This window comes from Diachasmimorpha longicaudata, chromosome 20, assembly GCF_034640455.1.
Source record: "Diachasmimorpha longicaudata isolate KC_UGA_2023 chromosome 20, iyDiaLong2, whole genome shotgun sequence".
NCBI classification, from domain to species: Eukaryota; Metazoa; Arthropoda; class Insecta; order Hymenoptera; family Braconidae; genus Diachasmimorpha; species Diachasmimorpha longicaudata.
In genome coordinates this window covers 1,852,598-1,865,974 of record NC_087244.1, presented here as the reverse complement: position 1 = coordinate 1,865,974, position 13,377 = coordinate 1,852,598, and the positions used below count along the sequence as shown (strand labels likewise).

General features: G+C 40.3%; 2 protein-coding genes across 9 annotated transcripts in view; one reads left to right on the top strand and one right to left on the bottom strand.

Moving 5' to 3' along the window:
* LOC135171487 (disks large 1 tumor suppressor protein-like) overlaps nt 1-13,377 on the top strand; it is a 90,112-nt gene that overhangs the window by 58,898 nt on the left and 17,837 nt on the right. For 6 of the 8 annotated variants that reach the window (XM_064138054.1, XM_064138056.1, XM_064138058.1 and 3 more), the window contains 2 exons: nt 7,396-7,431; nt 12,203-12,478. In XM_064138054.1, coding sequence (XP_063994124.1) covers nt 7,396-7,431; nt 12,203-12,478 — 312 coding nt within the window. The remainder of the gene's footprint in view (nt 1-7,395; nt 7,432-12,202; nt 12,479-13,377) is intronic. The other 2 variants (XM_064138055.1, XM_064138057.1) reach the window with 1 other exon arrangement.
* The window catches only part of LOC135171493 (odorant receptor Or1-like), a 97,579-nt gene that overhangs the window by 68,304 nt on the left and 15,898 nt on the right, over nt 1-13,377 (bottom strand). The window lies entirely within an intron of this gene.

Here is a 13,377-nt window from a genome sequence, read left to right as displayed (position 1 = left end):
TCATCACAAACCGGTTGAGATCGCTAATCAAATGAAAATTGAATTTATTTTCGTTCACATCATCGACAGTCTAGTGTATTCAAGTGTCTCGTGTTTAGGATCGGGTGGACGTCTCCATTGACTCTCCACCCAGTCTTTGACAAGTTCTACCCTTCGACAAAAGGGTCTCTTGTCTCGGGAGAGTACAGTCGATAGATGGGGCCAATGGATTCCGCCAGGAGGAGACCATTCGTTGTTTTCTCGAGTGTTCTATCGTCAGTTGATTGTCTCACTTGTTTTTACCGGTTCCGGGGACGTGTCTAGGGCGGCCCTTTGTATCGATGGCTGAGGGGTGGGGTGGGGGGGGGGGGTTGCTCTCGATTCCGTTGAGTTTATTGAGTGGAAAGGGACGTGGGGGGGGAGGGGGATATGATGGGAAAATATTTTTTAAGTGGAGTTGAGGTGGAATTTTGGAATTTTGGGGTTTTTGGATTTTCGAGAGGTGAAGGGAGGGGATTTTTGGGAAAATTCGGGGAGAGTGGGGGGGGGGGAAGTGAAGGGAGTTGGAGAAAGGGTTTGGTTTAGTAGTTTTTTGAGGAGTTTTAAGAGGTTTAATTGTGAAAAATGAAAGATTTTGGAGATTTTGGGTTGAAAATTGAGGGAAAATTGGAGAAAATGATTTTTTTGAATAGTTTTTTGAGAAGTTTTGATTGGGTTGTGGTGAAAAATGAAAGTTCTTGGAGATTTTGATGTCAAAGTTGATTTAAAAAGACAGAAAGACAATTTATTTAAATAATTCTTCTCATTTTTAATTTTTTTAATGAGAAAAACCGAAAATTCTTCAAAATTTAGCTTTAAAAAATACAAAAAAAATCAAAGAAACTATTTATTTAAATAATTCTGCTCATTTTTAATTTTTTCAACAACAAAAACCCAAAAATTCTTCAAAATTTCGCTTTAAAAATCACAAAAAAAATCAGAAAAACAATTTATTTAAATAATTCTTCTCATTTTCAACTTTTTAACCCTCAAAAACTCAAAATTCTTCCAAATTCCACCTCAAAAACCCCCCAAAAATTCACAAAACCTATTTATTCAAACAATTCCCCTCCCCATCACCGCTTCAACCCCCAAAAACCCCAAACCCTCCAAAACCCCACCATAAAACCCCCAAAAAAAATCCCAAAAAATATTTCTCCACCCACCAACCCCCCCTCCACCCACCCCCTCCCTCCGTAAACCTCATACCCCCTCAATTCACCCCCAAACCCACCAAAAACCTCGACTCCCTCTCCAAACTGGGGTAAAACACCCGAATCTTCACGATTTACCACACGATAATTATTAATTCCACCTCCGGTTCTTTATTTTTAATTAATCCCACCACTTTATCACATATTTTTTCTCGTAATTATTTCGAATGGCGCTTCCTCCCGCCCCCACAAGAGGCGCTGGTGGCGCCGAGCGACAAGTGACTCGTCTCCGGGTGGGGGCTGAGACACAAATTCCAAGGAGGTACCCACAACCTGTTTACGCGAGACGCCGACGTTTTCTCGAGTGTTAAAAAGAATTTTTACCGTTAAATCGACCGAACAATTGTTAAGGCATCACCTGGACAACCGAAAAATACCCAGTGAATTATGTGGATACGTCGACGGACATCAGTGAACTGTGGAATACACGTGTGTGTGATCTAGTGAGGGGGGTAAAGGGGGGGGCTTTTGGCTTCCAAGTGCAACAGGCTGTGGTTGTGGATTCCTGGAGGTGGTTACCAGTGATTTTTATCGAGTTGACGAGAACTCGTTGTCACCAACGCCCGGGGACCCCAGACATTCAGACATTTTGGGCGTTTTTGGTGATTTGTGTGTTGGATTTTTGGGGGGGAAGTGGATTGTGTTGGTGGAGGAGTGCGGATGATCGTGTGGGGAGATCGATTGTGGGGTAATCGGTGAGTTCAGAAATTATTTGGACTTTTTTTTGAAGAAAGTGAGAGGAATGAAAGAGGAGAAATTTTTGGAAAGTGAGTTTGAGGTTAGGGGGCCGGGGAGTAACGTTGACGGGCGTCAGCGGGGGTAATTGGGGGTTGTAACGATGCGATTTTGATGAGCCGGGGGTTGTTTTGAAGGGGAGGGAAAGAGGTTTTTAATGAAAAAAAAATCGGTGGGTTTTACTCTGCCGATTGGGTGGTATTGTTGATGAAGTGCGGGCGTCTTGGGTGGCGACGCGACGGGGAGGGCGTATAGTCAATCGTCAATATCTTTTGATCTGACGATGCGATTTGGATGAGACACATCTCAATTTGAAGATTAATTAACGGTCTTTATTTTGAAAAAAAAATATTCAAATTTCACTCTGCCGATCTGGAGATATTGACACTTGTGTGGGAGGCGTTTCACACATCTGTTATCTATTTGCCAATTTATTTATTACCAATTTATTTATTGCCAATTATGTCCTCTGGGTATTTGTTGTTACGAATAATATTCAATTATTTATCATATCCAACAAATAACAACAATTTTTCTATATAAATCAGGGAATAACCTTCACAATTACACCAGAAAGAAGAATATTTTCGTTAATTTGCTGCCACAAAATCTCTGATTCTAAAAAATAATTTCATTTTGGCAAAAGTTCTTTTGCAAAAGCAAAAAACTTCATAAAAATTCCTCTATTAATTAGTCAGTCACATCACCCCCTCGAGCATTAAAATCCCCCACTAACAACTCTGTTACGTTAATTACAATCGTCTAATTAATTCCAATCGATAATCAATTATCCCACCCTTTGAGCCCCACCTGATGTGATTGATATCCATATTTTTTATTTATTAAACACATTTTCATAAATAAAAAAAATTTCAATATTACTCTGACCCCTCGGTCACGCTCACTGACTCTACCCCACCTCCACAAGTCTAGTCCCCGGTGCCGTTGTCGTTCTCACTTTCCAAACGTTTCCTCTTCGTTTTTTTATTCGTTGACGTTGAACCGTGAGAGTGACACTCACTCCACGACCCACGTTGCAGTGAAACCAAGTGATAATGATTTTTTTTTAATTGAGTGGAATGAGGAAATGGTGAATTTGTTATTTTGCCTCGTGGACGACGAGCCAGAGGTAAAAGATGAATTTTACGATACGAAAATTTGGTCCAGAAAAGCGACAAAACAACGACGACTTCACAATTTTTTGTGATTCAAAATCATTTCCTCATTCCAATCAACGACAGTTCGATAATTATCAATTAAACGAACAAATTAAATTTTTTACTCAACATTTTTAAAGCTCTGACCACTCGGAGACCTTCGAACCCGCCTGAAATTCAACCCTCTCCACAAAAAAGTGTTTTTTATAAATTAAAATTGTGTTATTCGACTGTTTAATAGTGAAAACTAATTAATTCGACTAATTAAAGTGCCAGTGAATTTAAAAAATTGAATTATGTACGTGTGAACATCAATTGAGTGACATAACAAGTGAAAATTTTCAATTATTTGGATTATTATTCGTGTTGTGTTGACCCTGGAAGTGGAGATGGCAACGAGAAGGAAGAAGAAGTCCCAGGACGGATTCCTCAAGAAGGTTTCAAGTCTGTTCAGTCTCGACACGGTGAGTCATCGATTTTAAAAAATATTTTCAACAACTCACGATGTTCTCTTCGACTTAAAACCCCACCCTGACCCCCAGTGACCGTCACCAGGTGCCAAATAAAATGTCTGGGGTATTTGGGGTCTAAAAGTACAAGAGAAATCGTATAAAACGACTCTAATACCCCGGGAAGTCTCCCCGGAGACGATCACCAGGTCCCACCCTGATGTACCGTCTCCGACGGAAGGGTTGGTTGGTCTCATTCATTCATTCACTCATCGTCGTCGTCGTTTATGATTCCGACGGGCGCGTTCATGTTCAGTCGCATGTGCTCAATGCGAACGCCCGCGAGAACGGGGAATTAGTCTTCCGACGGCACACGAGCTTGTGCCGCCTGGGGACTCGGTAGCCTACCGATTATATCCGCGATGCATTCCAGTTGTGGTTGAATATATCGGATAGTCCATCACGAAATGCTAAACTGTGTCTTCAGTTTAGTGGCAGGTCAAAGGTTATGATGGAGATTATCTCCTTGTTTTATATAGCTCGTTATAAAATAAATTATTGAATTGGGAGGGTTTGGAAGACTTTGTAAATGTTCACTGGGGTATATGGAATGTTGATGTGTTTTCATAGGTGATTTGGCAAATGTTTTCGATATTTTTCGATTTTTTTTTCGATATTTTTCGATACTTCGATATTTTTCGATAGTTTTTGATATTTTGTCGATACGTTTTGATATTTTTTCGAGACTTTTCGATATTTTTTCGATATTTTTCGATAGTTTTCGATAGTTTTTCGATAGTTCTTCGATACATTTCGATATTTTTTCGATATTTTTCGACACTTCGATATTTTTTCGAGACTTTTCGATATTTTTCGATAGTTTTCGATAGTTTTTCGATAGTTCTTCGATATTTTTCGAGACTTTTCGATATTTTCTCGATATTTTTCGATAGTTTTTCGATATTTTTCGACACTTCGATATTTTTTCGAGACTTTTCGATATTTTCTCGATATTTTTCGATAGTTTTCGATAGTTCTTCGATATTTTTCGATAGTTTTTCGATATTTTTCGACACTTCGATATTTTTTCGAGACTTTTCGATATTTTTCGATAGTTTTTCGATATTTTTCGACACTTCGATATTTTTTCGATACATTTTGATATTTTTTCGATATTTTTCGACACTTCGATATTTTTTCGAGACTTTTCGATATTTTTCGATAATTTTCGATATTTTTCGATATTTCTCGACCCTTTTCGATACTTTTCCCTACATTCATCATTCCAAAACCTCTCGACCTCCCAACCACATCATAAAATAGCTCACGCCAATGACCTCCAATTCCCCCCCATTTTCCATGACGTAATCACTCTCAATGTGGACCAGTTGATATTCACCATATGCTCTGTATCGATATTTTATCCATCGATCCTCTCATGAAGACGTGATTCATCAACTCATTCACATTCATTATCTCAACTACTCTCGTTCACTCGTGCAGTTCCAGTTTATTCTCTCACACAAATGTTAATACGACTGACGTCAATTGATGCCAATGAGTGACTGGGTTATATTATGATTTCGTAATATCAAGTGAGTAAAACCGATAACACATTTGTAACATGTGACTACAATCAACAACATTACGGTTGTATCTACGATTGTGCTACCTCGAATTGCGCTAACCAACCGTGACGACCTCGTAATCATTATCGTTTGTCGTTAAACATATTCAGTGGGGGGGGGGAAGTTGTACACGAGTCGATAGATCGGAGAACAAGTTCAAGGTCATTACGTTATTAATATTAATTATAATATTTAAAATTAATCAAATTAATAATATTAATTTGATAATGAGATTGTGATGATGATTATAAGGTTTTTATGACGCCAAATGTTGTTGTTGTTTTTGTTTTTGTTGTTTTGGCAGTTGTCATCCCTCTGTCGGGGGCTTTGAATGGTGTGAGGTCGGTAAGGCAGATCGGGCGGGAAATTTGAATGTGATTTAGGGGTTTAAATTGTTATTTCGATGGTTTTTGGATGAGGGGGTGGGATTTTTGGTTTCTGTGGACATGGGGGGTGTCAAAAATTGGTTTGACGTGTTTCAAAAAAAATTTTGAGTCCCTGTCGAGCCCTGTAATTTTGAAATTTCTTGTGATTTTGATATTTTTGAGGAAAATGGAGGACATCCGGGGGTTTTATCGACTATCGTTCATCGAATAAATGTTTTCATCCCTCTTGAATCTCTCAACTGTAAAAAAATCCCTTAATTTTATTCAACTACATCACGTGGTATCGCCTCGAGCCCTTATGGCACATCGTAAATACTGAGTTTATGCGAAATCTTATATGACGTACGTTGATATTCTTTCATGTGTTTTTCAACTTTAACATATACTGATATATTTTATTTAACACATTTCAACGAATGAGATGGATTTAAACATTTTGTAAATCCCTTGATCGTAAATTGGAGGGGGAAAAAAACCCTCTTTAGGGGATCGTTAAAAAAAACGTTGAAAAAAATTTATTGAAAATAACTCAAGGGGGAAAATGTTTTACGAACGTCGGCGCACTGTCGGCGCACCCTCAACACGATTTTATTTATCTTTTCCCTATTATTATTGTCATTATTGTTATTATTGATGTTATTAGTGATGGGTTTTATGAGAATTCGATTTTTTATAATATATTTAACCCTCTTACCGTTTAATTTAATCCACCCCTCCGTAAATTTTTGCATTTTCGTGAACATTTATTAATTTTCACCCCTAAAAAAATACTTTGAGGATTTTTTTTGGGTTATCATCATGTGATATGATCACAGTGATATCAGGTGTATGTTATACCACTCGTGGTTTTCACCCCACGTGAATACCGCCTCCTTTGTGTACGTAAATAAATAAATAAATAATGCGCTGCGGTTTTTGCTTTTTTTTTTTTTGGTGAAGAGAGGGGTGAGGGGGTGGGGATGGAACTGTGGAGCGATAAAATGTGAAGGGAGACAGGGATGTGTGGGTTAAAACCGCATCGTCTGGTTTTTCTGAACACGTACCGCCCCCTGTGAATTAATTATTAAGTAAATAATTTTTTGAAGAGAGAAATTTTTTTTTTTTGGGTTTTTTAACTTGTGAATATGGGGTTTGGGTTTATTTTTGATGTTTGAGGGGGAGGAAATGAGTTAGAAGAGGGGTTGAAACGCAAAATCATCCCTTAATATTTTGAAAAATCTGTAGATCAGATATTTTATCGTCGAGTATAACGAGTACTTCAATTAGCGATTCGAATGGAGATGCGACGAGGGGTTGAATTCCATTTATAAAAACAAAACGAGGGATGATGCACCCCCTTTCCTCTCACCCCCCGAGTTAACTCAGTGCAGGGGAAAATTGAATTGAACTCATTTCCACTTTTTTATCGCATCCCTTCGACCCTTTTATGGCACCAGAGGGTGAATCCGTGAATTGCACGGAGAAATGATGAGCTATTTTAATTAGGGGAGGAATATGGAAGGGTTGTGAGGGATTTTGATAGGAATTTTGTGATTTTGTCTTTTCAAAAGCTTCAGAAATATTTTTTTGAGCGAAATTTTCCTGAATTTTCGATTGTTTTTTTGGTTTTTTGGGGGTTAATTCAGGGGGTTGTTGAGTATTTTGAGTTTTTTTTGCCCTCGGGGGTGGGAAGTGTAGTTCTACCCTCAGGGAATGTATTATACAATAGATCGATGTTAGAACTCCTGCATGAAACATCAGTTTTGTCAATTAGAAGTCACTAGACATTCGATTGTTTATCTAATGACTCGGTAAAATCGTTGTTCCAGGCACATACACCACTACTCGCTACGGACACTCGACATGTGAGTAATAACGTTAACAATTACGATGAGGAAAGTTATAAACAATTTAATAAACAAAAAACACTAGTCGATATCGTCCGAAAAATTCGAGTATTTTTGAGTCGAAATCGCTCAAGATTTTCGCCGTCGAACTCACACGAAAATATTCCACGACCCACCAAAGCTTTTCTCCCCCACCAACCCTTAACGTTCAACCCCCAACCCCACCGAGAAGTTACCCCATCGTAGGACCCATTTAAAAAATTTTAAGGCCCAAAAAAGTCGCTCACAAATCGCTCAAAATTTTCGCCGTCGAACTCACACGAAAATATTCCACGACCCACCAAAGCTTTTCTCCCCCACCAACCCTTAACGTTCAACCCCCAACCCCACCGAGAAGTTACCCCATCGTAGGACCCATTTAAAAAATTTTAAGGCCCAAAAAAGTCGCTCACAAATCGCTCAAAAAACTCTAACACCAGAATTTCACATTTTCCCGCCCCCAAAGGGGATGTTTTCCCCCTCAGATTTTCATTTCACCCCCTAGACACATTAATTCGAATACAATCAATCACCTGGATCACCCTAGACACCCCTCCCACCCCCTCATAATTGCACATCACCCCCCGGAACTGTCGTCAGTCTCAACAGTTCGAACCGCATCGTCAACCCCTATTCCATATTCTCGAATTCGAGGGTAAATTTTCTACGATATATTCCACCCTCACTTGTTACACCCCCCGCCCCCCACCCACCCCCATGTCACTATCACTCTCTCATCCCCCTCGATTTTCGGGGGGTGAAATTAATCAAGTGAGTTTAATCGCCGCGTGAGACCCCTAGACAGATAAATCAAATGAACATTCGAGGAATTTTAATTATCGATTCGATTATCATTAGATAAATAAATTAATTAGTCTAATTAATTAACTGGATTTTGTCTGAGGGAGGAACCGTAGGACGACTCTTTGTTGACGTATTTAATTCCTCCAACTTTCGATGAAAAGTGTTGAAGTAAAATAAGCAGAAACACCCCTTTGTGTCTTCTGATCTCACCCCCCACTCACCCCTATTATATATTTTTTTTTCCCTCGAGTTTCCGCCGGTTCTCTTGTCTTGTATCCGAGAAACTCCACGAAAGCCCGTTCTCCCCATGAAGACGAGTCCTTCATCCCCAACTTTATAAACTCACCCCCTTTCATCCCACTTTTATCCACCCCCTAACCACCCCCTCATCATTTACCCACCCCCCACTGTCACTTCAACTATCAACGGAGATTCATAGCGTCACTAATTCGATTACACTCGCTCTGAAATGTTACCCCCCCACGACTTACCCCTTATTTTCAACCCCTTTGGGACTTATATCTGTCTAGTAAATTCCTGACATCTGAAATATTGAATTCAGATGTAAATTGAGGCGAAATAAATTCTTGAAGAGCTAGAATTATTCTTTCTAAGACGTTACATAAATCCCCCCCACCCCCTCTCACCCTCCCACCCCCTCATGATAGTATTTTATTGCACTTGTCGCGTGTTTACGTAACCGGAAATGATATTCGGAGCGTGTCGAGGGTCTAGTATTACATCTAGTGTTTAGGGATGACGTCAGATCATGTGACAGTTCGTCAGATGATTTTTATGACAGTCGGGTGGGGGTGGGAGGGGGGGTGAGGGGGTGGGGTATTTTATTATGACAATTTTTTGGAAGTAGTGAGTGACCTTCGGTGCATTTGGTGGTGATGGGGGAATTTTTGAGGGGGTGAAAGGGGTTTTTTGGGGGGGGGATGATGTTGATGGGGAGGGGGGTGAGGTTTAGGGGTGAGTTTGGAATTTTTTTTGAATTTTTGTTTGTGATTTTTTGGGGAGGTTTCGAGAGGGTTCGGTAAAAATGGGTTTTGAGGGGTTTTCACCCCTTTTTGGGTCGAATAAATATATAAAAAAATATGTTAATGAATAAATAGTTAATTAAGTCGTTAAAATGTTGAGTAATAATAATAATCTTGTGGATTTTCAAGTCAATATTCAATAAACAATTGATATATCTTCAGGAAAAATTTAAAAAACTCATTTCACCCCCGAAATCGACGTTTTTATTTAATTAAAAAATATTGTTATTAAAAATTATTAATTATTTTTATTTAAATGACGTCATCTCGTCTCGACGTTCAACTTTAACGAATGCCACAGCTCATTATAAAGTCTCGATCCCAGGGCTGTTGTACTGAGCATTAAATTACCGAGAAATTTTTTATTTTTTATTTTCATAAATCAAAATTCGGAGAATTTCCTCCCCCATGAGATTATATTTAGTCCGCCCTGACGGTCTCGAGGTGACTCATCCCCAGGTCTGGGTGATGATGCCCCACACGTTGAACTTGTTCATTTTTTTTTTTAATATTTTTTCTTCTTTTTTTTGGACGTGACCTTGAGATCGAGGTCATCGTCGACGAACCGGTGGGGACGTGTTCTGGGGCGACGATTGTTTATACTATTTGATATCATAACCGATGATTCAAGGAAATATTCTATCGCCCCAGACGCTTCGGTGAAATAAAAAAAAAATAGTCGAGTTATTTCGGATGAAACGAGTCGATGTGACAAGAGTTTAGTTTTAGATTCAACAGTTCGAGGGAAATCTCGATGTGTATTTTCGCGAGCAGTTGAAAATAGTCCGTCAAATACACACGACGAGAGACTCGAGTCAATCGATGGTTTATTCGACGATTAAACTCGTTAATCTGTTGCATAATTAATTGTGAAAAAATTAAATCGATTTGATATCGAAAATAAAAATTAAGACTTCGATTTTCGCTTTGAAGTGAAGATTAAAAATTAATTCTTTAAATTAATTGATTGATGAGGAGGTTGAGGGGATGTTGGGGGTGAAAATGTGAAGGACAAAGGGGTGTGATTAATATTTTGTGGTTTTTTGTTTTTTAATGTCGGAATTTGTAATGAAAAAAGTGATTTGTGAAGTTTTTTGGGGAGAAATCGATTTATCGAACGATAAATATCAGTAATTTATTGCGTAATCGATTTTTAAAAAATCGAAACTCGTCCCAGAGACCGAAATAAACTCCTCAAATCAATAAAATCACTTCCCCCCACCTCCGCCATTTTTTTATTTCCCAAAAAAACACCAAATTAATTTTTAAAAAGTGTCTGAAGTGTTTTGTGGACTTTTCAATCCCAAAATCGATTCATTAACCGATAAAACCCATCAAATCCCCACCCAATCGACCATTAAAAACCCCAAACTTCTCCCAAAAACCAAAATCACCCCATCAAATCAATAAAATCACTTTCCCCCACCTCCGCCATTTTGCTACTCCCCAAAAACCACTACAATCACCTCCAAAAAAAATATTCCCCTTCACAATCCCCGTCACCCCATTCACAAACCATATCACACCCCCCCACCCTGAAAAAAACCCCCTCCACTTTCAAATTTTCCCGCCAAAAAAAACGAATTTTTCATTAGTTAATGATTTTACGTCGCAATATCAAACGTCAGTGGTATCAATCAACGAGTAACAAAGTTCGCGTGTAAAATGAAGTGCTGCGCAAGTGGTATTTGGGGGAGGTAGGGGGGAGGGGTGGGGGGTGGGTGGGTGGGGGCGGAAGGGGTTGGAGGTTGATATGCCGTGACGTTAGGGACGTTGACGATGATTGCCACTTTGCGAACATTCCGTACAACTGAAATGGTAATCATTCTCCCCCCTCCCCTCCTCCCCCTCCCCCCCCATCCAATCTCATTCATTTGGGCCCGACAAATTTCAGTTTGACCCCGTGAAATGATTATTTGATGATTAAGTGGTCACGAGGGGGGAGGGGGGGGGGCGCGGGAATGTGTCGTCGCGTGTTGGGGATATCCGGTGATGTTTCCGGTGTCGTTGAGCCTTCCGTCGGTGTTATTGGGCCTGACAATGGACGATGAGATGAATTGATATTCGAGGAATTGGTGGAGTTGGGGGGAGGGGGCCCGATTTCGATGGAAAAACGAAGTGTTTAAAGGAATTTTTTGGGTCGTTATCGTGAGTGGAGGAATGAATGTGTGTGGGGTGAGGCCCAGGTGACGAGGAAGGGCCCAAAAGAGAAGTTTTTATGTGGGTCATGCGAGCCTGGGCCTGAAAAAGAATTTTTTTTCAAGGTCTGAAAGGGAAAATTGGGGTCTTCATTGATTTTGACATGTTTTGGGCCTTAATCCCGAGTATAAAAATACACAGGTGTCACATAAGGCCCAGATAACCTTCAAAAACGATCTCCTGCGTAAAAAACGTGCCCTGGGGCCCAAAAAAAATTTTTTTTCGCGGTCCCAAACTGAAAATTCAGGTCTCCATTGATTTTGATGTGTTTTGGGCCTTTATCCCCATTATAAAAATACAAAGGTGTCACATAAGGCCCAAAAAACCTTCCAAAAACAATCTCCTACATAAACCACGTGCCCTGGGGCCCAAAAAAAATTTTTTTTCGCGGTCCCAAACTGAAAATTCAGGTCTCCATTGATTTTCACACGTTTTGGGCCTTATCTCCCACTAAAAAAATAAACACATGTCACATCAGGCCCACACACCCCCCCCCAGACACCCCACCCAACCCCCCACCTCATTCACGTCCCCCTGGGCCCCAAAAAAATGATCTGTTCACGTTCTCAAACTGAAAATTCAGGCCCCCATTAATTTTCAAACGTTCCCTGGCCCCAAAAATTCCAAAAAAAAAAATCAAATTCTTCATCAATTTACCGTTTGCCCATAAAACCCGCCATTTTGAATATTATTTTTCGTTCCAGGCAAATGGCGACGATGATTTTGAGTACGAGGAAATCATATTGGAGCGCGGTGGTGCGGGACTTGGATTCAGTATCGCTGGTGGGACTGACAATCCTCATATTGGAAATGACACAGCAATTTATATTACAAAACTTATATCGGGTGGGGCAGCATCGGCGGACGGACGTTTGCGGGTCAATGACACAATACTACAGGTGAATGATGTTACGGTCGTCGACGTACCACACGCGACGGCCGTTGATGCACTCAAGAAAGCTGGTAATACGGTTAAATTGGTAAGTCCCAATTTTTAATGATTTTTTTAGTCGAAAAAAAATTTATTGAACGGAACGTGTGCGAAAATATGATAAAGTGGGTCAAGGACGAAAGTTGACATTTTTCTGGGGTTGAAATAGGTCATATTTGGGGGAAATTGGGCCTTATGAGGCTGCCTGATCAGGTACATGGTCGATGGGCCTTAATTGGGCCCATATACAATGGGCCTGATCAGGTCTAGAGTCAATGGGCCTTAATTGGGCCCAGATACAATGGGCCTGATCAGGTACATAGTCGATGGGCCTTAATTAGGCCCAGAGGCAATGGGCCTGATCAGGTATATAGTCAATGGGCCTTAATTAGGCCCTGATACAATGGGCCTGATCAGGTTTAGTGTCAATGGGCCTGATGAGGCCCGGATTTGACAGTGAGTTACAGTAAAAATCAGGTCGTGATGGCCCAATTTCGAGGGGACCGAACTGGGACCTGAATTTTTAAATTAAACAGCTTTATCTGGGCCTGATATGACACATTGCTGGGTTCTGGACCTGATAAGGCCCAGGTTTGATGGTACATTACCCTCCAAATCAGGGCCTGATGCCCCAATTTCTATGGGACTGAACTAGAACCTGAATTTTGAAATAAAAAAACGCGATCTGAACCTGATCTGACGTATTTCCACATCAGGTTCAGGCCCAGGGACCCTGATGAGGCCCATATTCAGGTCCAATAAACCTTATGAGGCCCATATTCAGGCCCAATAAACCTTATGAGGCCCATATTCAGTCCCAATAAACCTTATGAGGCCCATATTCAGGCCCAGGGACCCTGATGAGGCCCATATTCAGGCCCAATGAACCTGATAAGGCCCATATTCAGGCCCAATAAACCTTATGAGGCCCATATTCAGGCCCAATAA